This window comes from Myotis yumanensis, unplaced genomic scaffold (assembly GCF_028538775.1).
Source record: "Myotis yumanensis isolate MYYU_CA2020_CCGP unplaced genomic scaffold, mMyoYum1.0.hap1 SCAF_8, whole genome shotgun sequence".
Lineage (NCBI taxonomy): Eukaryota > Metazoa > Chordata > Mammalia > Chiroptera > Vespertilionidae > Myotis > Myotis yumanensis.
Window position 1 is genome coordinate 35869541 of NW_027223759.1, and position 26185 is coordinate 35895725.

General features: G+C 58.5%; 2 protein-coding genes across 2 annotated transcripts; one reads left to right on the plus strand and one right to left on the minus strand.

Annotated features, from left to right (window-relative positions):
* Positions 1-204: 204 nt before the first annotated feature.
* Positions 205-11956, plus strand: AGXT (alanine--glyoxylate aminotransferase). Its single transcript, XM_070422583.1, has 11 exons — positions 205-548; positions 640-832; positions 2014-2078; positions 2617-2717; positions 4519-4589; positions 5394-5478; positions 6149-6244; positions 6920-6989; positions 7935-8030; positions 8577-8705; positions 9230-11956. The coding sequence occupies exons 1-11, from the start codon at positions 318-320 to the stop codon at positions 9335-9337; spliced, it is 1245 nt and encodes a 414-aa protein (XP_070278684.1). The 5' UTR covers positions 205-317; the 3' UTR covers positions 9338-11956.
* Positions 11957-12514: 558 nt separating this feature from the next.
* MAB21L4 (mab-21 like 4) lies at positions 12515-21987 on the minus strand. Its single transcript, XM_070422582.1, has 6 exons — positions 21905-21987; positions 20566-21219; positions 17066-17291; positions 15437-15590; positions 13758-14114; positions 12515-12948 (listed from the first exon to the last, which is right to left on the minus strand). The coding sequence occupies exons 2-6, from the start codon at positions 21071-21073 to the stop codon at positions 12856-12858; spliced, it is 1338 nt and encodes a 445-aa protein (XP_070278683.1). The 5' UTR covers positions 21074-21219; positions 21905-21987; the 3' UTR covers positions 12515-12855.
* Positions 21988-26185: the final 4198 nt, after the last annotated feature.

Sequence of the window (26185 nt, forward strand, 5' to 3'; positions counted from 1 at the left end):
CTTTAATAAAAACTTGGGGATCCCCTGAGCCCCACATGAGCATGGGCTGGAGACCACCCCATGGCTGGGAGGAGCCTGAGAGAGGGTGCTGAGGGCGGAGGACGCCAGGCTCTGTTTTCCATTGACTGGTCTCTGAAGGCGCCTCCTCCCTGCCAGGGGTTCAACACCCCGGCTGTCAGGCCCTGACAGAAGGCTAAGCATTGACAAAGGGTCAGGTAACCACCACAAGCGGGCAGCGGGCAGCGGGCAGCGGGCGGAGCTGGAGGGGGAGCCCATCCACAGACCTCACCTCTGACACCGCCTGGGCCAGCCGGGAAATGCTCCGCACTCTGACCTCCGCCAGTGTGGCCCTGGGGCCCCGGGTGGCAGGCTGGGTGCGCACCATGGCCTCGCACCAGCTGCTGGTGACCCCCCCAGAGGCTCTGCTCAAGCCCCTGTCGGTGCCCAGCCGGCTCCTGCTGGGGCCCGGCCCCTCCAACCTGGCTCCACGCGTCCTGGCGGCCGGGGGACTGCAGATGATCGGCCACATGCACAAGGAGATGTACCAGGTGGGCTGTGGGAGCGGGTCAGTCCCTGAGCTGACTCCTCACTGCAGGAGGGCCGGGAGCTGCATCTGACCTGCACCCCCACAACCCTCAGATAATGGATGAGATCAAGCAAGGCATCCAGTACGTGTTCCAGACCAGGAACCGCCTCACGCTGGCCATCAGCGGCTCGGGGCACTCTGCCCTGGAGGCTGCCCTGCTCAACCTCCTGGAGCCTGGGGACTCCTTCCTGGTTGGGGCCAACGGCATTTGGGGACAGCGGGCAGCCGAGATCGGGGAGCGCATAGGTAAGGGATGGGGCAGAGGGTGGGGGGACAGGCCCAGCCCCCCACTCCACCCTTCCCCATCCTCCTGCTTCTGGCAGGATGCCTGGCAGCCCCCTCACCCCAGGTACCAACCTTGGACCCTGCCCACCCCGCTCTGTGGTCACTTTCTGGCCAGTCCAGGTGTCAGGATGCTTGAGGGTCCCATGTCCCTGGTGTCCCAGAGTTGGGGACAGCTGTTTGTGGAGCACCTGGGTGGCACTGCAGGGAATCCTCTGGTCTCAGCGCCCACAGCTCGCCGGGGTCCCCAGGGTCACTTCTGCTCGGCCTTAGGACAGGGTTTCAGAGGCTGAAGTCATCCCTTCAAAAGTCTCAGAAACAAACTCTTTCTGTGAAGCCACAAAATATGGAGGAATGGACAGCGTTTCACTCCCAGAGAAAAATATCTTGAGAGACAACGCTCGGGAGCAGGAGTGAGCCCTGGGTTTAATGATTGATGGCGCATTTGGAAATCCTCCTGCACGGTCAGCTCCACACATGGCCGCACTCCATCGGTTAATAGACAACTCTGACAGCTCACGGGTTCCCAACCCCCCACCTGGTCCCCTTTAGAGCACACACTGGTTGGGCAGAGGCCAGGACCTCAGCACTCACAATCCAGTGGCTCTGACTGCCCGCCCCCAGGCTTGGGCTCTCCCCTGAGCCTTGCATGGTCCTGGGGCCTCCTCATCTCCTATGTATGGCTCTGGGGCTCGCTGTGCACGGGGATGCAAGGCTGGGAGAGAGGGAGCAGGACTAGGGCCTGTGTTCCGGGAGCCCCCCTCCCTCATCCTTTCCTTCCTTCCTTCATGCCTTCCTCTGCTGGGAAGGCACCGTCCACTGGCCTTGCACAAATGCTTGTTTATTTCCCGAGTGAGGAGTGCTGGGGATGCCCAGCTTGGCTGGACTGGGGGAAGGCCGCCTGAGGAAGGGACAGCACAGCTGAGCCAGGCACAGAATTGCCCTGCGCACCCCAAAACCTCAGCTGACGAAGAGCAGCCTCACTGAACACGCCCCACTTTCCTCTCCTGTGCAGTGGCTGGGGCTGGGGTGGCAGGTCCCTGTCCTCATGTGGCCTGCTCAGTACAATGCTGTCCCCAACAGTGGCTCCTGCTCTGTGTGCTGGGGCAGGGGTGGCTCTCTGCTCACTGTGCTCCTGCCCCCAGGAGCCCGCACGCACCCGATGAGCAAGGACCCTGGAGGCCACTACACAAAGCAGGAGGTGGAGGAGGTACGGCCCTGGGGAAGGGAGGGGGCTGGTCAGCTGGGTGGGCTTGGGGCTGGGAGGCTGGGGCAGATGGCTGCCCAGCACCAGGTGACCCACAGATGATACCTGGGAGCAGGTGGGAAGCCTTATAGGTAGGGTTCTGCCTGGCAGGGAAACTGAGTCAGGAGCCCAGCCCTGTGGGCAGGACCAGAGGGGATGGAGGCAAGAGCTGGGGAGCAGAACAGGCCCTGACACCCCAGGCCCTGAGCTGGGGACTCAGCTGACCTCACGGAAGTCCCAACAGACGGGTCAGAGGCTGAGGCCACTCTCCCTGGGTCTCTGGGAGGGAAGTCCCTCTCTTCCTGGAACAAACCTCCTCCCAGAGTCGAAATGCCGGCCCCCACGTCAGCACACGTGCAGATGAGGAGGGTGTGCCAACCAGGGGAGGAAGGGAGGAAGGAATGCTTGGGACGCATCCTGCCCCACCTTCTCCAGGAAAAGTCCTGCTGGGGGCACTAGCTGGCACTGGCTCTGCCCAAAGCTGTCACCTCTGTTCCCTCAGGGCCTGTCCCAGCACAAGCCGGTGCTGCTGTTCCTGACCCACGGGGAGTCCTCCAGCGGCGTGCTGCAGCCCCTGGATGGCTACGGGGAGCTCTGCCACAGGTGAGCCTGTCCCCACAGGTGATCTTGTCCCCACAGGTGATCCTGTCCCCTCAGATGAGCCTGTCCCCACAGGTGAGCCTGTCCCCATAGGTCAGTGGTTCTCAACCTTCTGGCCCTTTAAATACAGTTCCTCATGTTGTGACCCAACCATAATATTATTTTCGTTGCTACTTCATAACTGTAATGTTGCTACTGTTATGAATTGTAATGTAAATATCTGATATGCAGGATGGTCTTAGGCGACCCCTGTGAAAGGGTCGTTCGACCGCCAAAGGGGTCGCAACCCACAGGTTGAGAAGTGCTGCCATAGGTGATCCTTCCCCACAGATGAGCCTGTCCCCACAGGTGAGCCTGTCCCCACAGGTGAGCCTGTCCCCATAGGTGAGCCTGTCCCCACAGGTGAGCCTGTCTCAAAGTCACAGTGCTGCGGGCAGAGCCAAGCCCAGCTCAGACCAGGCTGAGGGCGGGGGGGGGGGGGGGGGGCGGGACGGGGCGGGCAGGGGGTGCTGGCAGGTCCCTCCAGCCGGGTGGTAGCAGGTGAAGCTGAACCCCATCCTCCACGGCCTCACCCAGCCTATGTCACATGGTGTGGGATGCAGGTACCTCTCGGGTCCTCCTTGTTCTTCGCTGAGTCTGGGTGGGCTGTTCTGTCTGAGAGCAGGATTAGGTTCCCCATGGCCAGTGCCCCCATGATGTCCACTGTCCTTCAGTCCCCACGGCTGGGAAGGGCTTATGCTGACCCACCTCACCTGAGATCCCAGAGCCCCAAGGCAGCTCTGCTCTCCACTCCCCTCCTCTGGCCTCCCCCATCCCTGCAGGGGCGCACAGGGCCTTCCTGTGACCAGCGGTCCTGCTCTGCAGAGTTGACCACAGGCTGGAAGGAGGAGGCTCACAGCCAGGCAGGATCTACGGGGGCCGAGGGGCCGCCGGGCACAGCTCCAGCCCCGACAGCCTGCCCCCAGAGTGCTGTCCAATGAATCAAGCTCATGAATGTGACCTGGGCCATGATTCCCGAGGGGCACACCTGTCCCTCTGCACCCAGCATGGGACACTCATTTTGCCTTTTTTTAAGTTAAATTTATTGAGGTGACATTGGTTAATATGACCATACGGGTTTCAGGTGTGAGTTTCTATGTTGCAAGATCTGTATATTGCACTGTGTGCTCATCCACCCAAAGTTAAATCTTCTCCCCTCACCATATATGAGGACCCCTTCACCCCCAGCCCCTTCCCTCTGGCACCACCACACTGCTGTTTGTGTCCACAAGTTTCAGTCGTATATCCCACACATGAGTGAAATCGTATGGTTTTTAGCTTTTTCTGACTGATTTATGTCACTTAGTATGATATTCTCAAGGTCCACCCATGGTGTTGCAAATGGCAGTATTTCATCCCTTCTTATGGCTGAGCAGTATCCCACTGTGCACATGTACCACGTCTTCTCCATCCAGTCCTCTACCGCAGGACACTTGGCTGTTTCCACGTTTTGGCCTTTTTTCTAAGAAAACGTGGAGGTGGGGAAGAGGCAAAGCTTTGGCTCGGGCTGTTTCTGGACTCTGTCCTCCCTGGGCTCCGACCTTACAGTCAGCAGGCTGCTGGCAGTGGGAGGCCCAGGCTCATGCTGCGCGGTTCCTGGACCCCCCACACATGCTTGGCGCTGAGCCCTCAGAGGCCCCAGCCACCCCAGGACCACAGGCCGCCTGGGCTGGCCTCACGCACCCCTGTATGGGGCCCCCGGGGGCTGGCGGGCAGGGCAGGGAGCTGAAGTCCCTCCTGCTTCACTCTGCTGCCCCTCCCCCAGGTACCAGTGCCTGCTCCTGGTGGACTCTGTGGCATCCCTGGGCGGGGCCCCCATCCACATGGATCAGCAAGGTAAGGGTGTGCCCCCGACACCCCAGCCAGCTAGGCTCCATGAACTAATCAACACCTATTGTTTCTGGGGGGCTACCAGGCGTGGATGTGGGGGCAGGCGGGAGCTTCTCTGGAGTTAATATGGGGGAGACGCCCAGAACCCCTGCAGGAGGGGTGGGAGGAGGTAGGGGACTGCAATGCCTCTGGGCATGGAGAGCGGTTCTTCAGTTTTCATTGATTACATGCACACTCTCCGATTGGTAGACTTGGGCTTCTCTGCAGTTTTAGGCTCTTAGGGATAAGCTGTGAGAACATTCTCGTTCGGGCCTGTGGGTGCACATTTGAAGCCATTCCTTTGGCCCACCGTCAGGGCATCATAAGGTGGGCACAGCTCAGATGTGCTCGGCCCTTCATCCTGAACCCCTGATATTCTTTGCTGCCTCCTCAGGTGATGGCATTGTAGGCTTTTTGTGATGGATTAGGGGCCAGTACTCCAAAGTGTGAAAAGAAAACCTCTTTGCCTCCTTTGCACTGTCCCCAGCGCACTCACGCACTCTGACACCAGGACATGGCTCTCCCCATACCAAGTGGACACTCACTGGGTATCCCAAGCTCACTGCACCTCAGTGGGGACAGCGTCAGACTCCACAGCATAGGACTGGTCCTGCAAGGGTGTCCCTCTCACTCCAGACGCCCGCTGCATGATGGGTCCCCAGGTTACCCCAAACTGTCAGACTTGTCCTGGGCTTCAGGGACACCCGAGCTGGTATGACCCCACCCTGGGTGGGGCATGGCCCCGGGAACACATGTCCCTCCTCCCCACAGGCATCGATGTCTTGTACTCGGGTTCCCAGAAGGTCCTGAATTCCCCTCCGGGCACCGCACTCATCTCCTTCAGTGACAAGGCCAAGTGAGTGGCCCCTGGGCCCCCAATCCAGGGCTGGATGTGCAGTGAGTCCAGCTGGCCCCCAGGAGGGAGGGAAGGGTGCCTTGAGTTGTGCTCCCAGATACCCCTAGAATGCTCGTCACCTACCCTAGACAGGTGTCCAGCCCTATGCCAGGCCAGGGTGGTCTGGGGGAGGGGATAGGAGACCGGCCCCAGCAGATTGTCACCAGGTTAATGTTGGTGCCATTTACCAGAACAGAGACTATTCGGAGTGAGATCAGGAATTCTGTGTGGACAGGAAGTCTGAGATGACCGTGGGAGGGTCGAGGAGGCAGCAGAGTCTGAGTCCAGAGCTCGGGGAGAGGCCCGGTTTTCGAGGCCAATCTGGAGGTGCCCAGCCTGGGGATGAGGTTGCCTATAGGCCCTCAACTATACCCAGCTTCACAGACTACGCCCCAGGAGAGGTGGGGCCCCGGCCTCAGTTTCCTCTTGGTCATTTTGATGTGTTTGGACTCACCAATGCGGCAGTCCCCAGGCGGCAGGGTCACACCCACGTGGCAGAGGTGCAGGCCAAGCCCAAGGGCCAGCAATGGGCCTGTCCCGGGACCCACCTCTGAGGAACAGGAGGGCCTGGGAGATGGTCCCACAGTGTCAGCCGGACAGGTGGGCACTCAGGCTGGTTCTTCCTCCCCAGAAATAAGATCTACAGCCGGAAGACGAAGCCCTACTCCTTCTACCTGGATATGAAGTGGCTGGCCAACTTCTGGGGCTGTGACGACAAGCCCAGGATGTGAGGGCAGGGGTGGGGTGGGCTGGGTGTGCCTGAGGAGTGTGGGGGGTGACCTCTCACTACCCTCAGCCCTTCATCAGTCTTACTTTGCTTCCAGCTCCCCATCAATGCCCCCACCTACACTCCCCTATTTCTCCCTGGCCTGGGGGCGCAGGGCCAGTCGAATGCCACCCCCCCCCCCCACCCTTTCCCAGATCCCTGTGCCTCTAAAAGTGTGGCAGCAGGTATTTTGGACCTGGCCACATCTCCCCATTTCTGGGCCTCAGTTTACCCATATCTCAAAAGAAGGAGGTGAACCCAGGGCTCTCTGTGCGGTGGCTTTGGCCATAACCCAAGGCTCCTTATCACACATGGGGACAGGGACCCTGGGAATTGTGCCCTACCCAGCGGGCCCAGTGGGTGCAGTGTGGGTTCCTTGGGGCCACTGGGGCCCAGGGAAGCCAGCTGGGAGGTGGGAGCCAGCATGGGGCCTCTGTGCCTGTCATCATCCCACTGAGGTGTGGCCAGTGCCCCTCTGAGCTCTGCTCCTGCAGATCCAGCTGCCCTACCAGCTCTGAGTCCCTGATTCCCACACGGGAAGGGAGCTGGCCCAGTTGACACAGAGCCTGACCCAACTGGGGCTGCCCGGCCCCAGCCCAGTGACGCTGGACCAAGCCCACCCATCCCGTCTTCCAGGTACCATCACACGACCCCCGTCATCAGCTTGTTCAGCCTGAGAGAGAGCCTGGCCCTCATCGCAGAAGAGGTGAGGCAGGAGAGCACCAGCTGGGGGCCGAGGGTGGCTGGGGACAGGACCCAAGGCGGGTAGGTGCTGAGTGACACCTCCGTGAGGGCCCAGCCAGCAGGAGGGGTCTGAGGAGAGGCAAGGTGTGCAGAGGGGAGGGTTGGGGCAGCCGGAGTGAGGCCAGGAGCCAGGTTTGTGAGTGTAAAATTACCCAAGTTCAGCAGCCGGGCACTTTCCTGCAGCCATATCCAGCCCCCAGGCTGGTGTCAGGAGCCAGACAGGGACAGTGCTGGGACGACTGTCCACACAGGCTGAGCTGGCTCTGCAGGGCACAGACAGGACACACAGCTGCAGCTCAGCCCACCTTCACTGCCCTGACCTCCCCCCTGGGCCACGCTGGCCCCCAGCCCAGAGGCCAGGAAGAGAGCAGGCTGTGGGCGGCCTCTCCTCGAGGCTCAGTGCTGTGCTGGTCGCGCTTGCCCTCCTGTGTCCACTCATAAAGCCACCGCCCCAGGGCTGAGCTGGCATCGAGGAGGCGGAGGTCACCAGCCCCAGACTGGGCCCTGTGTCACAGGGGGTGGCTCTGAAGGCGGGCTGGCTGTGAGGGTGTAGGGCAGGGAGAGGGTGGAGCCACATGGAACTCAGGTTGTGGTCAGTGTGCTGGGAAGACAGGGGGCAGTGTGTGACTGAGAAACCCCCTGCCCTCCCCTGGCCAGCCCCCCACCTGCACAAGGTGCTCTCGACTCACCTCCCCAGGGCTCCAGTGCTGACTGGGCCCCATCCCCCTCACCAGAGGTAGCCACTGGCATAGAGCCATAGCCCCAAACCTGGGGGCTCAAGGAGACTCTCAAGGGGCTCAAAGTCCCGGGCAGGCTTGGACCTCCCCAGTCTGAAGCTGCCCCTGTGGGTGGGAGCCTGCTTTCTCCTCCCCACCCACCTGCCTACGGGTGCCCTCTCCCCGAGCAGGGCCTGGAGAACAGCTGGCGACGGCACCGAGACGTCACCGCTTACCTGCACGGGCGCCTTCAAGGGCTGGGCCTGCAGCTCTTCGTGAAGGATCCCGTAAGGAGGGCAGGGGCCAGGGGGTTGGGGGTAGGGGAGGGAGGCTCTGCCCCATGGGGGTCTGCAGAGGGGGGACAGCTCCTGCCCGGTTCCCTCTATATGGACGCAGGTTCCTGTGGTCCTGGGGTCGGGGACAATCCTGGGGGCCATCACTATCAAGGTCATGGCTCCCTGGCCTCTGAATCGTTAGTTCGATGCCTCAGTCTCCCCCATAGCCCCTCCACCTAGACTAGTTATGGGGGATCCCTGACCTGGAAGATTCCCATCGGCCACCAGAGCCCAACCAGTCATGGGCTTTGACTTGGGGGAAGGTCAGCTGAATGAGCCAGGCACCCCAAGTGTCAGCAGGCAACTGAAGCCCCCCTGACACAGGGTGGGTGTGACCTGCTTGAGGGAACAGCCATATGGAGGCACTTGGGGGTTGAGCAGCAGCCTGTGACCCCCTAGTTTTTCCCCAGCCCCACTTGTCCCTCTGAAGCCCAAGGGCAGGGCGGGTGGGGCTGCCCAGAGCTGTCAGGATGGTGCTGAGCCAGGCCTGTCCTGCAGACTCTCCGGCTGCCCACCGTCACCACGATTGCCGTGCCTGCTGGCTACGACTGGAGAGACATCGTCAAGTACCTCATAGACCACTTCTCCATCGAAATCACAGGCGGCCTGGGGCCCTCCTTGGGGAAGGTGAGGGGGTGGCCATACCTACCACAGAAACTAGGTTCATCCCCACATGGAGCATGACTATGCCTGGGTCCAGGCTGAGGTTGGCAGTCATCCAAGGACCCAGGACAGCGGGGGTGTCCGGAAAGGAACATCTTTCTCCAAACCCCAGGGGTGTGTACAGGGGGAATCTGGGCCCTTCTTCCCCAGCTGGTGAGGTGCAGCACCTCCAATTCCACCCAGAACGTCCTTCCTCCTCTCTGTGGGGCAGAGCAGGCAGGAGGCCCTGTGCCCAGGTCCAGCTGTGCCCACTGAAAGGGTGATTTTGAGTGGCCTTTTCTGACCGCCACCCTGGATACCCTTCTCGAGCTCTGTGGGCTCTGCCTGGGTCTGGGAGCTCCCTGTGTGACTGGAGGAAGCTCTGGCTTCCCTGTGTCCCCTGGGTGGGAGTCCCCTCGTTGGGAGCCCGCCTGGCTCTGTCCAGACCTCAGCCAGGGCCAGGTGGGGTCCTGGGTGGAGGACGACATCTCACCGCCCTTGCCCCCCAGGTGCTGCGGATCGGCCTCCTGGGCTGCAACGCCACCCGGGAGAACGTGGACCGAGTGATTGAGGCCCTGCAGGAGGCCCTGCAGCGCTGCCCCAGGAACAAGCTATGACTTGGGCACCAGGCCCTGCCCTTGGGCCCGGGGGCAGGATAGGCCCCAGCCCCAAGTGGCCCTTCTCCTTCCTAGTAGAACTCCCTGGAAATGGCCCTTTGGGCTCAGGATCCTCAGCTCCTCCCAAATGAGCTGCAGTCCCCAGGTCACTGGCCTTCTGAGAATACTCAATAAAGAACAGGTGGTCATCCATCCTCACTGTGAGGGCTGGGCTGAGGAAGAGTCTGGCAGGAAGGCACTGCTGCGCCCTGACTGCACCTTTGTTGGGGGGAGCTCACGGCAGATCCTTGCTTAGGGCTTCCCTGGGGCTAGAAGATGGGGTGTGCAGGGGCCCCAGGTCTCACACCTGCCAAACACATGGTCACACACGGCCTCCAGGGGAGCTCACAGCCGCAGGGTGACCCGTGACCTGAGTTGAGGGTGAAGGCAGAAAGCCTAGAGCACACAGCTGGGACCTGAGCCTGGGTACTTGGCCCACAGGCCAGCGCAGGCACCGAGTCTGGGGAGGCCTCTGCCCGGCCGCCAGCAGATCCTCCAATGTGCAGCTGAGGGTGGCCTGGAACCCCGGCCTCCCCATTCCTTGGTTTGGCTCTTGGACCTTCTGTCCATTCACTCTGTCCTCACTTGGGCCGAGCCCCCTCAGCCTCTCCCTAATTTGAAGTTTCAGACTAGGCCCACCTCTGACCTACTCTGGACCAGGGTATGCTCTGGGCAGTCAGAGCCATGCCCACATTACCAGGTCCTCACTGGTCCTCACCGGCTCTGCCCCTGTCACTCACCCAGGGCACTGGGGTAGGTCCCTGAGCAGATCAGAGGCCATCCACCCCCAGTGCTTTGGGCCACCAGGAGAGACGGGCACTAGTGGGACACTCACATGACAGCTATGGTCAGCACAGGACCTGTGAGGGCCAGAGGGTCTGAAGTCCAGAAAGCAAAGGTAGGGATGGGTGCTTTTCCAGAAGAGGCCCGAAAGCTTGGGGGCCTGAACACACAGGGCCATGCAGGTCACCTTCACGACGTAGGCCTTTGTCCTGAGAGCAGCCCTGTCTTGGTGGGGCTTCCCCAGAAGCAGACAAGCACCATCCAGTGGCAGGTCCCTGAGCTCCCCATCCAGTCAGTGCCCCACCTCCCACTGATTTCCATCACCACCAATCAGTTTTGTGACTGGAGTTCATATAAATGGAACCACACAGTATATTCTCTAGCCGGTCTGCTTCTTTCCCTTCGCACTTGGTTGCTGTGGGAATGCGGCGAGTCTTTGTTGCTGGGTTACCATTGCATTGCATGGATTTATCAAAATTGGTGCATCACCTGCTGCTGATGGACCCCTGGGTGATTTCCAACTGGGGGCTACTATGAATACGGAGTTAATGACCATTCTTAGACAGGCTTTATGTGGACACCTATTCATTTCTCTTGGGCAAATGCCTAGTGGAATTATGGGTCACAGGGTAAGGACAGATTTAACTTTGTAAGGCGCTGCTACCATGTCCTCAGAGGTGGTTGCAACCTTTTACATTCTCACCAGAGTGGAGGAGAGTTCCTATTGCTCCACACTCTCACCATCACTTGGCGTTCTTTTCCCCCCAGTGCGTGTGAAATTGAATCTACTTTGATTTTATTATGCATTTCCCTGATGATAGATGGTGTTGAGCATCTTTTCGTGTGTTTATTGGCCATTCATGTATTTCCTTTTGAGGAGTGTCAGCCCAAGGGTTTTGCTCACATTATTGGATGTTATCTTCTTATTGTCAACTTGTGATAGTTATTCGATAGGTTCTGGATACTGTCAGACATGTTGCTATGAGCATTTTCTCCTAATCTGTGGCTTACCTGCACTCATATCGTGTCTTTCAGAGAGCAGATATTTTAAATGTTGATGAAGTCCGAGTGTTTTCTTTTATGGTCTGTGCTGTTTGGATGCTGTCCAGGAAACATTTGCCTACTTTGTGATCCTAAAGATATCTTACCATGTTTCTTCTAGAAGCACTGGTATCAGCTTTGATGTGTAGGTTTATGATCTACGTCATCTTAATTTTGAGATGGAGTGGAGAATGGGTCAAGGTACAATTTCAACCACTCTGACCAAACTTTCCTTCCCCGTCTAATTAATGGACTTGGCCACTTTGTCAGCTGACCACATGCATAGGTCTGCTCTGGTCTCTCCATTCTGTGTTGTTGTATTTAGTTATCCTCACATTAGCGCCACACTGTCTTAATTACTGCAGCTTCCTAGTGTGTCTAAAGTCAGGTGGTTTGAATCCTCCAATTTTGTTATTTCAAAATTGTTTCTCCTGTCCGAGAGCCTTTGAATTTCTATGTAAATTCTAGAATTGTCTTATCTAAAGTGTGTTGGAGTTTTGATGGAATGGCACTAAATCTATGTATCAAGTTATGTACAATGGAAAGCATCAAAATATTATAAATTTTTAATTTAAAAATTCTAAAGACCTAAACATTAATTTGGATCGCTTGAGATCATATGTAGCGCTGTTTCTAGTTTTGAGTGTGGAAGTCTCACATAGCCTTTGTGAGATATATTTCTGCATGTGTGATATTTTTATGCTATTGTTAATGGTATTTTTAAATTTTTATTCCCAGTGGTTTACTTGTAATATATAGAAATACAGTTCATTTTCCTCTGTTCACCTTGTATCTCTTGACTTGTTAAATTAACAAGTCTGGTAGTTTCTTTGTGAATTCCTTAAGGTTTTCTATGTACATAATCAAGTTGTCTATGAATAATGATAGTTTTACTTCTTCTTTTCCAATACCCATGCCTTTTACTTATGTTTTCCTGCTTCACTGCAAGGACCTATAGCACGGAGCTTGTGGTGGGCACGCAGTGGCCTGGGTTCTGTGGTCGGGCCCATCCTCCACGGGGCCCCATGTACCAGACACTGTGCTTTGAACAGTGAACTATTGTTCTCTGCTGCAGAACCTCGGCTTCCATGCTAGGGTTTTCCAGGGACGCCACGTTCTCCCTGGGGACCCCAGCCCGTGAGCCTGCTGGACAGCCAATCTGTGCTTTGACCCACTCAGAACTCACATTCTCCGAGCCAGCCAACAAATGGACCTTCCCAAGGAGGTAACCGCATCTCCAAGATCCAGTGAGGCTGCAGGCCCCATCCTTGTGCTTGTGGTAGGTGGGCAGGTACAAGGACTCTTGCTATTCCCTGGGAGTGCATTAATTTATTCCAGATCAGACACGTAGTATTTCACCTCACGGAATGGCATTTGACACAGACGGGACGAGTCCTCAGGTCCAGACATTCAGTTTTCAGAGTCTTGACGGCACCACGCAGGTGGATGGACACAAGAAGCACACGCCCCTCACCCCTGGAGACGAGGCAGCTGCTCCCAGGGGCCCACTGTCCTGCACTCTTAGACTCCCATGAGGCCACCCCCCCGGACAAAGTCCCTCCACGACCCGCCACCCGCCTCAAGGTGAAGGCCTCTGCCTGTGTCCCAGGAGCCTCCGTGGGGCAGTGTAGCAGCGGCAGAGCCCAGGCACCCACTCAGCTGTCCTCGCCGCCCAGGGTCTTGGTCTTCCGGAATATGCTCTGCATGGCCGAGATCCGGTCCTTATCCTGGATGTGGAAGACCTGGAACTGCGGGCGGGGCAGGGACAGAGGGGTCACAGAGACATCTGGGAGTCCATCACTGGGCCCAGACACAGCATGGGACAACACCTGTCCCTGCCCACTGGGATTCCTGCCTCTGGGTCTCACCTGGACAGTCCTCCCTGCAGCTGGACCTGCCTAGGGCCTTCCTCACACCCAGGTGTCCCTGGATGGCCTGACACCAAGGAGGCCTGGGCAGGTGCTTGCTGAGGCCTGAATGTGGGTTACCCTTCCCGCTGCCATCACTCCATGTCCCTGAGTGTACCCTGGAAGGGGACATGTTGGCTCTTTGGCATGAAGGTGGGGATGGCCCTTGGGGGTGGAGCAGGAGGAGGCTCCCGGGGACGGGGGAAGGGAGGGTCAGCAGAGCTGGTGGAACCTTGGGGCTTGAGAGGGGCAGCTGGTGGAGCAGACAAGCACCCCCTAAATGCCAAGGGACGTGGCATGGGACTGCTGGGTCCAGGGAACCTGCCGATGAGGCCCACAGAGGCCACACCCCTTCAGGAGGAATGGAGCCCAGGGTAGCTGCTGGGGCTCTGAGTGTTCTCACTGTGGGTTTGGGTGGTTCTGGGGGGAACAGGGGCCAAGCTTGGGCATGCTTCCCTACTTCCGAGACAACGGCCCCGGGCCGGTGGGGCCACTGGTGGGCAGGGGGCAATCATGGCCTATCTGACCCCAATGCCACATCCTTTCCTGACAGAAGCTATCTAGAGGCCTGACCTGACCCAACCTCTTTGCTCAAGCTCCTGACCCTGGGCAGAGGTCTGCCCAAGGCCCCCTCAACTGTCTGTGCCCACCTTGTCCAGCAGGACATCAAAGTAGGCGGTGGCCCAGTAGGTGGGGTCGCTGGCGGGCAGCTGCAGGAGCGCCTTGACCCCGTGGCCGATGCGCGGCGGGGGGCTGCGGCCCAGGTGGGTGATGTGGATGCGCAGGGACGCCTCGGGCTGGCTGGCGAAGTGCTCCACGCGCTGGTAGAGGGCATTGAGGTCCAGGCTGGTGTCCTGCAGCAGGTTGTGCTCGGGGTGGAGGAAGTGGGGCAGGTTCCTGGTGGCCAAGCAGCACAGCAGCACCACGAGCAGGCGGTACACAGCGCCCTGCAGCTCCGCCCAGTCCTCGGGCGCAGGGAAGAGCACCGAGGCCCAGAGCAGCACAGCCTTTGGGAAGACAGTGGGTCAGGCCCTGGGGACGGGATGTGGACAGACCCTCCAGCACCCCCCCTCACCCCTAGAAGACTCTGCCCACAGGCACTTTCCCCCCACTCTTTACACCTCCCCTGGGTGCCCCAGCGTGAGTCCTAGACCCTTCCCACCTGCTGTGCCCACCATGGTGCCTCCCTTGACTCCCGGGGGCAGGGGGGCACTGCAGCTGAGCAGGTCCCCACCCAGCATCCTCTCCATGCCTCCCTAGCACCCCAACGCCAGCCACCAAGATCCTTCTGAGGGGATTTGAGGCTCCTACCCACCCTCTGGCCCTTTCCTCACGCCCCACTCCCACTGAACTCCTACTCATGCCCTATAGCTCCGCCCTAAGGGCCCCACTCCATGACATTCCCTGCCCTAGTCTGTGTGCCCAGGACTCCTGAGCCCAGAGTATGTCTGAAAGCCACAATTAGACTTACCTGACTGCCCTCCCACCCCTGGTCCTGAGTCCCCTCTCCTTTTGCTTTACATGTCCCTCTCCCTCTGCCGTCCCATCACCCCTACTTCACTGCAGGAGCCACCCTGTGTCAGACTCTAAAGGACCCCCTCAGAAGTTGGCACCTCCTCAAGGGGTGGGATGGAGTTCTGAGAGGGACGGTGAGTGGCTTGAGGTCGCATGGGGACTCCTGGTAGAGTTTCTTCTGCACCAGGGTGGACCACATCTCTTAACCCTCGACCCGTGTCATGGAGCAGCATTCAGAGGCCTTGCACTGCCCACTCTGGGCAGAGACCACAAGACTCCATGGCCCCACCCACTTCCCCTGCACCACCCTGTGAGCTCCTGCCCTTACTTTTCCAGCGCCTGGCAGTACCCAGCCCTAGGAGGACACTGTTCCAGTGCTGTCACGGAGCCACTGGGCAGCAGAGGAGGGGTGCCAGGGCTGGGCTGGCTCCACTCAGAGAGGGAGCCCCGGCCGGTAACATTCACAGACTCCAGGCCGGAGGACAGGGGTCTCCCAGGGCTGACACGAGCTGGTGGGCAGGCTGGCTGTGTGCCACCCAACCCTAAGGGCCAGGAGAACCTCCCGGGGTCACCAGCCCTGGGATGGCAAAGGCATGTCTGAGGTGCCACCGCACTCAGCAGCCAGATGTCACTGTGAGCCTGGGCCTCTGGGAACCCGGTAAGGCCTCAGAAGCCTCTGACTCAGAGCTTGCTCCAGGCTGTGCATCAGTCAGAGCCGGCCCAAGGGCCTAACCTGGGGCCCCCTGCCCCGGGCCCCGGTTATAGACAAGGGCCCAGCAGAATGGGAACAGGGCTCCTAAGCCCCCACACGTACCTTCAGGTGATCAAAGGTGAGGCCGGGGCTCTGGCCACTGTCGCACCAGCTCTCATGGTTGACCCGGTCCAGGATGGAGAGGCTGTCCAGGCGGTGGCCAGGCAGGGAGCCCAGTGCGCTAAGCAGCCTGGTGAGCAGGTAGTCCATGGAGACCCTGGGAGCCCAGACAGACACACCACTCGTGGTCGGCATCTCGGCCTCAGCCAGGTGTCGTGGCACCCTGCATCCACAGCGTATCCCCAGAAAGGAAAGCCTCCCCAGGATGGGCAGCTCCTGAGCCCCAGGGGACAGCCCAGGCCTTGGCAGAGGCTGGTGGGAGGCACGCAGCCGGGCTTCATGCATGTTTCAGGAATGGCATGCAGAGGGCTGTCTAGTGTGAAATGTCTGGTTTACACATAGACAGAGAGCACGGAGGGACATGGGGAGCCTCTGGGCTAGCCAAGCCTTTTTATGGGGACTGGAAGGTGCCACTCTCAGCAGCCCAGGGTGGAGCAGCTGAGGTTTCTGGTTCCTGGCAGGGGTGTGGGAGGAGCCACCGCAGCCTGGCAGGTATGATGTCTTCATTCCATGCCCCACTCTGGCAGCCAGCCTCTACCGGCAGCTTCAGACCACAAGGGGGCTCAGAATCTTGCTCCCAGCAGTGCCCACAGCACAGGGCACACCAGAGGCACTAGCTTTGTGCTTGCTGGGTAATTGAGGGTGGGACCTGGGCATGGTGCCCTCAGGGTCCCCATTCTATGTGCAGTCTCAACACTGAACGGTCAACTGCCCCCGAGTCTGTGGTGGGCAGAGCACAGGAAAGGCCATTTACTTGCAAAAAATGACTGCTCAGCCCAGCCCTTCCCCTTTCTCAGCAGCCAGCATCATCACCAGCCTGAACACAGCCCCTGCTCTGTGCTAAGGTGGGCCAGGTGGGTGGGGTGGCTCCCAGGTTCTCTACTGAGCCTTTCCGAGCAGCAGAAAACCACAAAAAGGCATAACCAGTTTTACAAACATTACCCACCTGCACACTTCACCCCGGACATGAGAGCTGGCAGGTGGGTCACCCTGGCCAAGTCATAGTGACCTGTGTGCCCGCTGCAGTTAAGCAGAGTGGATCCCGATGGGGTTCGCCGGGCCCTGGTGTGGGGTCTGCAGGGAGCTCAGCCTCTGCCCTGTGCCCCCTACTCCCTCCCGCCCTCCCACAGAACCTTCTCAGGCTCCCTTCCCAGCAGATGCCACCCTCCCCGAGATCGCTGGGCTCCTCAGCCAGGCCAGGGAGAGGACATCACAACTAAATACCTTGGGTGGGGGACTCCTGGGAGCGGGGACACTAATCGGGAAGAGCAGCCCAGATGGAGTGAAGCCCCAGTGCTAATTTGTCTCATCAGATCCTGACCACCCTCCTAGCTGCTCCTGGAACCTGCCAGGACCCTGGACAAGCCACCTGACCTCTTTGCTGCTTTCGTGCACTGGGCTGGTCATGAAGGGTTCCACCACACAGCCCACTCCCCAAAGCTCGGAGGGGTACCCTGAATTCCCCTGACACTCCTGTCACCTCTGTGTGGTAGAGATGTCCATGGAGCAGCGGGATGTGACCCCTTCCTGCCCACTCCCCAGGACCCCACTGACCCAGGAGGTGCCTCCTACCTCCAGAGCTGGGCGCTGGCGGGCACCAGGGCCACCTCTTGGCTGATGATCCTTTTCAAGCTGCCTTCAGGGAACCCGGGCGCCCGCTGGGCCCCCTCCAGGACAGGCACCCTGTGCTTCCACCGCACCACGGGCACCACGTTGAAGCGGATTGTCCTCCAGCCACTGGACACCAGCAGCGACAGGTGAAGCTCCTCCTCCAGCAGGCTGTCCGCCTTCAGAGAACCTGCAATGACCGCCCTGATGGCCCCTCATCCGTGCCTAACCCTGCCTTCCCAAGACACTCCTCGGCCCTCACCTGCAGGCCCCTCCATCCCCCAACACCTGTATCAACCCGGAACCTCAGCCAGGTGTGGGGCTGACCCAGCAGGTGCCTGCACAACTGTTATGGGCAGAATTGTGTCCCCTCAAACTCAGGTGTGGAAGCCCTAGCCCCCAGCAGCTCAGACTGTGATTGTATGTGGAGATGGGGGTCTTAGAAAAGGTGAAGCGAAATGAGGCCATCAGGGTGGGTGCTAATCTGATACGTCTGGTCCTTATGGAAGAGATGCCAGGGAATCCCACCCAGAGAAGAAGCCATGTGAGGACTGGCCAGAGGCTTCAGGAGAAACCAACCCTGCCCACATGTGGCCTTGGACTTCCAGCCTAAATTTAAGTTGTTTAAGTGCCTGGCTGTGGTATCTGTTCCCACAACCCAGCGGCTGACTCGTGCAGTGAGGATGCAGTGAGGCTTCCCCATGGGCACCTCCCCAGGCTCTCCTGGCCCGGGCTCTGTTCCACCCCATGACCATGTCCCCTGCAACCCTCTCTGCTGGAGGAGGGGTGGCAGCAGCTGCCCAGGCTGGGCTAGGAGAGGCCACAACCCCAAGAGGAGCAGGTCTGCCTCAGGACAGGGCCCTCGGCCAGTGGTCCTGGCCACTGCCCCATTGGCTGGGTCCAAGGGGCCCAACCCTCCCCCCCAGGTGGTTCTGAGACCTGCCTCTCTCTCAAGGAGGAAGGTCAGGAGGTCTCTAACACTTCTCTCTGAGTGGCTTGTCTGCCGGCTCAGACACCCCTCACAGGAGGGGCTGGGAAGTGAAGGACAAGTCTGCTCAGAAGGGAATGCGCAATGCCCCTGAAGGCCTGGGGTTTGGAGGAGCAGACTCGGTGCCCAGCATCCAGGAGGCCCTCCCTGGAGGCTCACAGTGGACAAGCCTGGCTGCCCTAAATTCCACTGGCATCTGGGGGGTAGGGGAGACAGAACATTCTAGCAGAAATGCTTCCTGATCCCCTTCCCACTCAGGCCCCATGGGGCCCAACCCAGGCCTACTCCCCTACACAGAGTCCCCAGACCACCCAGCAGGGACGTTCCATGGGGTCATGGGACTGGGGCTCGGGAGGTGGGGGATACCGGCACACTGGCCTTCTCCCTCAGTTGTCCTTCCCCCTGTCCTACCGCACACACAGTCTGCCCTGGAGAGTCCAGGGCCCTGGGGGGTCCTCCAGAAAGGAACCAGGACCCCATCTGTATACTCCTCCTCCTAATCTCCTGCAGGGCAGCTCTTAGGCCACCTCTTGGGACCCAGCCCAGGGCTGGTCCTGTCCCTGCCACCTGGGCTACTCCATCCCCTGAATGGGCCTCAGTTTTCCCATCAGTTAAACGGAGAGAGGGGTTCCATGATCCCCAGTCCCACCCTTTTAGCATTTGAGGCACCTGTCATGCAAAGCCACAGGTGACTTCATTTCCTTAGCTACCACTGGTCACGCATTTTGTCCATGAACTGGTGGCTTGGAAGGTAGCCAGCCACACCTGCCACCCATCCCAGCCACTCCCCACCAGTCTGGCCTGGTGTCACAGTTCTCAGGGGCTCCCAGGGTGGGGTTGGGGGTGGGGTGGACAGCCTAAGCCTTGTCACCTGCAGCTGCACACTTCCTTTTAAGGGAGGTGTCAGGAGCAATGCTTGGAATTTCCCTGCATGCAGGTGGCCAGCCCCTGGGTGTGGCTGCCTTCTCAGCCAGGATGAGGGGACCTGGGGAAGGTGAGGAGGGGCCTGGCAGCCTAGAATGTGCCTGAAGGACCCCGGGCTGGGCAGAGCCTTGTGCTCAACCAATTGGTGGGTCTGTCCCCTAGGCAGGACGGAGGGCCTGAAGGTGACAGGACCAGGTGGGAACAGCCAGGCTAGGTCTCAGAAGAAGACAGAAAGGCCTTGCCAGTGCTGCCTTTGATAATTGGAAGGTTCAGAGATGGTCAGCTAAGATGTCTGCAGGCCGGGCTTTAGGAGCAGCTAATGACAGGCCCAGCCACCCTGTGAGGGCAGTGTCTGTCATCAGCCCCGAGATGGGGGTCAACTGCCCAGGTCACCAGCCAGGTCTGGGGAGGGACTGGGATGGGAACTCACACCTCCTGGGTTACAAGTCTATCCAGAAGCCTGGCCTCCTTCTGAATCTTTATGTCAGCATGGAGAAGGATGCCCGGCTTCCCTAGAACCCACAGGAAGAAGGTTGGTCCTGTGGGCTGCCCCGATGGCTAAGGTCACCATGTCACCAGGTGGGCCGGAGCCTGGATTGCAGCCAGACCTGGGCTCCACACCTGGGCAGCCTGGGGCAGGTCCCCATCTGTCAGGGGTCTTGCCATCCCCACTCATGGACCTAATGGCAGATTTGAGGTCCAGACTAATACCAGGTGCAGCCACACTCACGGGTATCTGTCCCTCCCAAGGTGGCAGGACATTCTGTTTCAGTCCCTAGTTGCCTGTCAGGACAACCTGATGTCTTTTTCCTGACCCCCAGGAAGATGGACTTCCTCACCCCAGGCCCCACTGTCCTGGGCCCTGTACAACCCGCACCTGTGCTTCTAGCCCCTCACAGTCCTGGGGAGCAGGGAGCCTGCCACTCCTGGCCCTGTCCACCTTGAGTGGGCCACCATCCAGACCACATCAACAAGGCACCAGAGGAGAGACTGAGGCCAGACCCCTGGCTCATCTGAAGGGACCTGCCACAGATCCTACTTGGGGCTCAAGACATCAATTAGCAACTTGAACCAGTCCTGTGCACACATGTGCATGTATGCACACACCCACACTCCCATGTGTGCACGCTCACACATGTACATGCCTTCACCATCCCACAGTCACACACACACACACACACACACACAGTGTCCTGTCCCAGTGCAATGTGACCAGAGGCTGGAAGTGAGGACAGCTGGGAGGACTGTCAGGTCCAGCTGGGACTGACAACAGAACTGTATCAGGGACCCTCCTGAAGCAAATCAGTTGGAAAACAGCACACTGATCATAGTTTCCAGCCGCTTACAAAGTAGCATCCATTAAAATGTTACTGTCACTATCAAAATCACCATGTAAATCTCAAATAACATGAAACATGTCTTCTTAGCACACAGAGCGATGTCCCCAACTCGTGTGCCCCTGACACACACACTGAGCGCTCACACAGGTGTGCGTGCACACACCACCATCACACGTCCGCACTCATTCATGCACAGAGAGCTGGCCCCCTACCTGGCGTGACGAGGCCATGGTGCTTGCAGTGCACGATGGCAGCCACCAGAAGGTCCTTGAGGACGTGCAGGACCTTGCTGGGCACAATGTGGCCGCAGCACTTGGCGCTGCTGTTCAAGGAGGCAGAGAAGACGTCGTCAGTCACCCACTGCTCCAAGCCGGCCCCTTCTCTAGGGACACCCAGGCGGCAGGTCACGGGGCCATCGCCCATCTCGCCGGCCCCTGGCTCCTCACTCAGGAGGGCTTCAGCGTCCACCCTCAGGGGCACCTCCATGTCCACTGGGCTGTCCGAGGAGCGCAGGGCAAACTGCAAGGCCTCCAGGTCTCGGGAGTAATCCACAAGGAAGCGGGGGTCCTGGGCATGCACGCGCTCCAGCACGGTGAGCAGCACGTTCTCTGCACGTTGGTAGTCCTGCGCTCGGGATGCTGCCCGCGAGCGGATGGCCTGCAGGTAGTGGTGCCACAGGGGCACCTGCACGGCCATGGCTGGGGCCAGGCCAGAGGACATAGCCCTGGAGGGGCTGTGCCGAAGCCGGGAGGAGGCGCCTGCCCAGGTGAGGAGCAGGTCCGCAGGTGGGGCACCAGCTCCCCGCAGAGCAGAATTCCAGAGTGATGCGGGGTGCAGCAGGTTAAATAGCTGAACCTGGCCCAAGCCTTTGAAGTGAGGGTGAGTCAGTCATCAACAATTAGGAATGCCACAGGAGCAGGCAGAGAGGGGGCCTGGTTACAGGGGGAGGGGCCTCGCTGGACACCTTCTCTCTCACACTGCCTCAGCCTCTAGGCCAAGGCACATTCAAGCTGAGACTCCCACCCTCCTGGGCCTGGCTTTGCCTACCCCCACCCCGCTACTGTGCTGTCCCTGGAGGCGGGGGCCTGTTTTTGTTCCCCCTCCCACCCTTATCCCAGTGGCAGCAGCCTCAGGGTCTCTGAGACATCACCCCCCCACACACACACCACCCCACTAGATTGCTGTTTGGACACAAGATATCCCCTTTTGCTGAGATGTGAAAGGGGAGGCAGGGCCCCCTGAGTGTGGAGGCTGTCTCTGGGGCCACCACCTCCCAGCTGTCTCTCTCTGAGGCATCCCGAAGCAACCGGCCTCAGGCCAGAGCTGGGGACTGCATGTCCATAGTAACCTGAGCATTCCCTCAGGCACCTGTGTCCCCACCTTGAAGCTGGGAACTTCGAACTTGGGGCCCACCAAAGTCCAGGTGCGAATCCTGCCCCTTGCTCCTGCAAGGCCTGTGTCCAGTGCCCCCTGATGCCCACCACCAGCCTTGGGCCCTCAAGTTGCCTGTCCCCCACCCCACCTGGCCTTCAGCTTGAGAAGAGTACCCACCTGGGCCTGGAGCTGGAGTGAGTCTGGTTCTAGGGGAAGTCTCCTTGGCTCCACCTCTTGGGGCTGAAAAGCCCCGCCCTGCCAGCCCCTCCAGCACCTGTGCTGGGCACCCTGCCCAGCCCAACTGCCTCTCTGCTCAGGGCTGAGCAAGTCCCAACCAGCCGGTGGGAGCCGCCCTATGACCCTTGGCCCCTCCAGGCTGGCCGTGTGCATCAGGTACCCCACACACACCTCCCCCCGCGCCCCCTGGAGCTTCTGTAAACAGCAAACTGGAGACGGCTCCATGGAGAAGGCCGACAGCTATCGCAAACATACCCCCCCACCCCCGAAGCCCGCGTGCCTGAGTCAGATTGTGTGCCTGAGTCAGAGCTGTGGGCAGAACCGGATCCAAGGCACTCACTTCCTGGTGCTTGGAAGCCCTTCTGTGGAGCTGCAGCCCCAGTGAATGGGTCTCTGCTTCCATGCCTCCTAGGACGGGGAGCTCCCCACCTGACCGGGGAGCCCATGACACAAACAAGACAGATTTCCCTCCTCAAACCTGGCCCAGCCCTGTCCTTGGGGGTTGCCCAGAGCATTCTGGCCCTCCCCCAGGGCTGCTGCTCAGACCTCACATAACACCTGCACCCCGATCTTTTCCCTGCACACACTGCTTTGCATGGCCGCTCTGTCTCCAGGGGACTCTGGCCTAGAGGGAGGGGCGTGGCTGCAGGGGAGCTGGTCCTGCAGCCCTCATCCTGACTCTCAGTCTTGGGTCCTGTTCCTGTAGTGGCTTCCCTTGTCTGCGAGTGGGATTCTCGGGATTCTCACGTTCCTCCACTTTCCCAGGAATCTTACAGCTGTCTCTGAACTTGCCCAGGGGACCAATGGACCCCTGTCTACCCAAAGCGCCCAGGGCTCTGAGTCAGGACAAGCTCCAGCTCCACACCCCACCAGCTGCCCGTCAGGAGACAGTGGAGCAGGGGTCCTCCCCGCTAGGCTAGGGGAGGAGGGGAGAGTAGTGGCCCTGTGAGCACTGGCAGTTGGGAGGGGGACTAAATCAGAGGGTCACACTGTCAGACACTGTCTCCCTGGGTGGGGAATGGTCCTCAGTGTGTCCTGGAGCCCACATGAAGGTGGCCACAGGCACTGGGACAAGGCCTTGGAGCTGTGGACAGGTGAAGGCCAGGAAGATGGTCATAAGCTGCACCTGGACCAGGCAGGGCAGAGCAGGGAGGACGGGGCTGCTGGCACAGGAGATGCAGGTGCCTGCTCGCCTGGGAAGCGTTTGGCCAGAGACCTGCAGGCCACAGCCCAGGCCCACCACCCTGAGAGCCCGGCGGGGCAGTGTTGTGTTTGAGGAGAGGAGGACCCGATGTGGGCATATCGGACGCGGACGCATTCCATCGGGGCCTTGGTGGCTCAGGAAGGGGATTGCTCGAGGCTCACACAACAACTTCGATTGCATGTTTGTCCAGCTTCCACCTCCATGTAATTCAGGGCGAGAGCACAGATCCTGTATTTCAGGAATTCCCAGAGGTGCTGGCAAGAGGGCGGGAGGGGCCTTCCACCCAAACCCCCACATCTCAGTGCCCGGTGAGGAGTGAAAATCCCTACGTGGTGAGGGGCTTGCTGAGTGGGTAAGCCAGGCCCCTCCGGAGGAGTCCCAGGCCCCGATGTGACACAGCCGGCGCTGGCCTGCCTCCTCCTCCCACAGAGACCCAGTCCTGGGCGTGCCCATCTCCTCCACCCTGCCGCTCCTTCAAGGCAGGAAACAGGCAGGACTAGGTGTGGAAGGAGGTGCCGGGACATCTAACCCCAAGGTTAATGGAGAGGCTGGCAAAGCAGGAAGACCCTTCCTTACAGAACATGGGCTGGGGTTGTGAGGGTAAGTCTGTCTGGTGGGGGCTGTCCAGCTGTTTTAGACGCTCAGGGCCACCGAAGGAGAAGCCGGTATGTGGCTGACCAGCATTGTCCTCGGGGAGGTGCCTGCCCTCGGACCCTGGCAGAAGCAAGTGAGGAGCAGACAGCTGAGCCGTGGAGATTTTCAAAGCAGGAAGGAGACCAGCGACAGCCGCAGCCAGGACAGGGGTGGGCAGGGGCCTATGGGGACAGGAAAGCTCCAAGGGGCCTCCGCACGGAGCTGGGAAAGGGTGGTGTGGAGAAGGGGCTCAAGTGGGCGTGGCCCTGAGTGGGGCCACACAGAGCAGCCAGCTCTGTCGTCAGGGGTCATTCCGTCAGCACAGGGCCAGACCGGAGCTCCCCCAACCCTCCCCCGGAGGGTGGAATCTATCGCACAGCCTGGACTCGGGAACCCACTAGACCTCCTCTGTGGCTGCCATGTGTGGGAGAAGATCCAGCCCCTGGTGCTGCAGGCAGGGTTGGAATATTTGGGGTTTGTTTTTTTTTTATTGTGACAAATAAACATAAGAAAATTTATCATCTTATCATTTAACTGTACAATTTGTTGTAATGTACCCCACGAATCACACAAGGACACCTCAAGAAGTCGAATTAAAGAGTCAATTTATTGCAAATTCGAGACTACGAGGGGGCATTTCGCTTTCCCAGATCTCATAGTGATAAGATGACCGCAACACCAGATTTATATAGGCAAAAATCACAAAGGTATTGATTACATCCCAGGGTTTGGAATGAGGACCCTGGTTTGCACAAAGCAGTTACAGAAGCGAGATTGAGCCGATTAGTTATCTACACAGATTAATTATAGTTTTGGGTCTTTGGACCACTGAGTTGACAGAAACACATTATCTAGAGCCCTCGGGTCTTGGGACCACTGAGTTGACAGGGAAACATTATCGGAACCCTCAGGTCTTGGGATAATTGTGCAGTCCTGGTTCCCAGGTACAGAGGAATTTGCTTTCTAAAACCAGTAAGACCACAATCAATGGGATAGTCACGTTACAATCAATAAGGCATTCAATCGAATGGGATGATTTATACAATTCAGAAAATCAAAGTAACTTTTCTATTGTTAAACAAAGCAAATAACTACAGAAGCCAAACAGCAGGGTTAAAGTTAAACTATAGTTTCTACCTGAGATGATTGCTACCATACTTCAAATTCAGTGACATCAGGACATTAACATTGTGCTACCAACATCAGCACCCATCTCCAGGGCTCTTCTTCCCAAAATGAAACCCTGTCTCAATTAAACACAAACTCCCCAGCTCCTGCCCCGACTCCTGGCACCCACCATCACACCTTCTGTCTCTATGACTCGGATCCTCCAGGGACCTCACATAAGTGAGGAGTAGGAGTTCCTTGAGGACATGTGCTGAGTGAAATCAGCCAATCAGAAGAAGATGGAGATTGTATGATTCCACTTATATGCATGTGGTAGCAGGTGTCATGATTTCCTTCCTTTCTAAGGCTAATATTCCCTTGTGTGGGTGCACCACATTTTGTTTATTCTTTCATCTGTCCATGGACTCTGGGGTTGCTTCCATGTTTTAGCTATAGTGAGTGATGCTGCTGTGAACATGGGTGTGCAAATATCTCTTCGAAATCCTGCTTGCAATTCTTTTGGGTGTATACCCAGAAGTGGGATTGCTGGATCATATGGGAATTCTACGTTTTAATTTTTGAGGAAACTTCCTACTGTTTTCCACAGGAGCTGCACCATTTTATGTTCCCACCAACAGTGCTCAGGGCTCCAGTTTCCCCACATCCTCCTGACACTGTTATTTCCTGGGGTTTTGACAGCAGCCATCCTGATGGCTGAGGAGGTATCACTGTGGTTTGATTGGCGCTTCCCATCACAAGCACTGTTGAGCATCTTTTCATGGGCTGGTTGGCCAGTCATGTATCTTCTTTGGGGATGTCTATTCAAGTCCTTTACCCATTTTTAAATCAAGGTGTTTGGGGGGGTTGTTGTTGAGTTATAAGAGTTCTCTATGTATTCTGGACATTAAATCTAATATCAGATTTATGATTTGCAAGTATTTTTTCCCATTCTCTGGACTGCCTTTTCACTCTCGCTATCATCCTTTGAAGCACAAAGGTTTTAATTTTTCCAATTTATCTTTCTTTTGTTTCCTGTGCTTTTGGTGTCATATCTAAGCAATGTTGCCAAACCCAAGGCCATGAAGATTCCCCCCAGTGTCTTCTTCTAAGAGTTGTATAGCCTTAGCTCTTACGTTTAGGTGCTCAGCAGGGTTTTAAGGCCCTAGCAGCTCCAAGTTCCAGTCGCCCCCGCAGAGCTCCTTCCGCCCCCCCCCCGCCCCCCCCCCGCCCCAAGCTCCTTTCTTCATTGCAATTCAGTGTCTGGGATTTCATTTTAG

Excerpts from the sequence above, each read along its gene's own strand:
- AGXT (XM_070422583.1), top strand. The coding sequence starts at position 318 with ATGCTCCGCACTCTGACCTCCGCCAGTGTGGCCCTGGGGCCCCGGGTG. Across the intron at positions 833-2,013 it reads CGAGATCGGGGAGCGCATAG|GAGCCCGCACGCACCCGATG; the intron begins GTAAGGGATGGG and ends TCCTGCCCCCAG. Across the intron at positions 5,479-6,148 it reads TCCTTCAGTGACAAGGCCAA|AAATAAGATCTACAGCCGGA; the intron begins GTGAGTGGCCCC and ends CTTCCTCCCCAG.
- MAB21L4 (XM_070422582.1), bottom strand. The coding sequence starts at position 21,073 with ATGTCCTCTGGCCTGGCCCCAGCCATGGCCGTGCAGGTGCCCCTGTGG. Across the intron at positions 17,292-20,565 it reads CCATGGCCTCGTCACGCCAG|GTTCTCTGAAGGCGGACAGC; the intron begins GTAGGGGGCCAG and ends CGGTCATTGCAG. Across the intron at positions 15,591-17,065 it reads GCCAGCGCCCAGCTCTGGAG|GGTCTCCATGGACTACCTGC; the intron begins GTAGGAGGCACC and ends CTGGGCTCCCAG.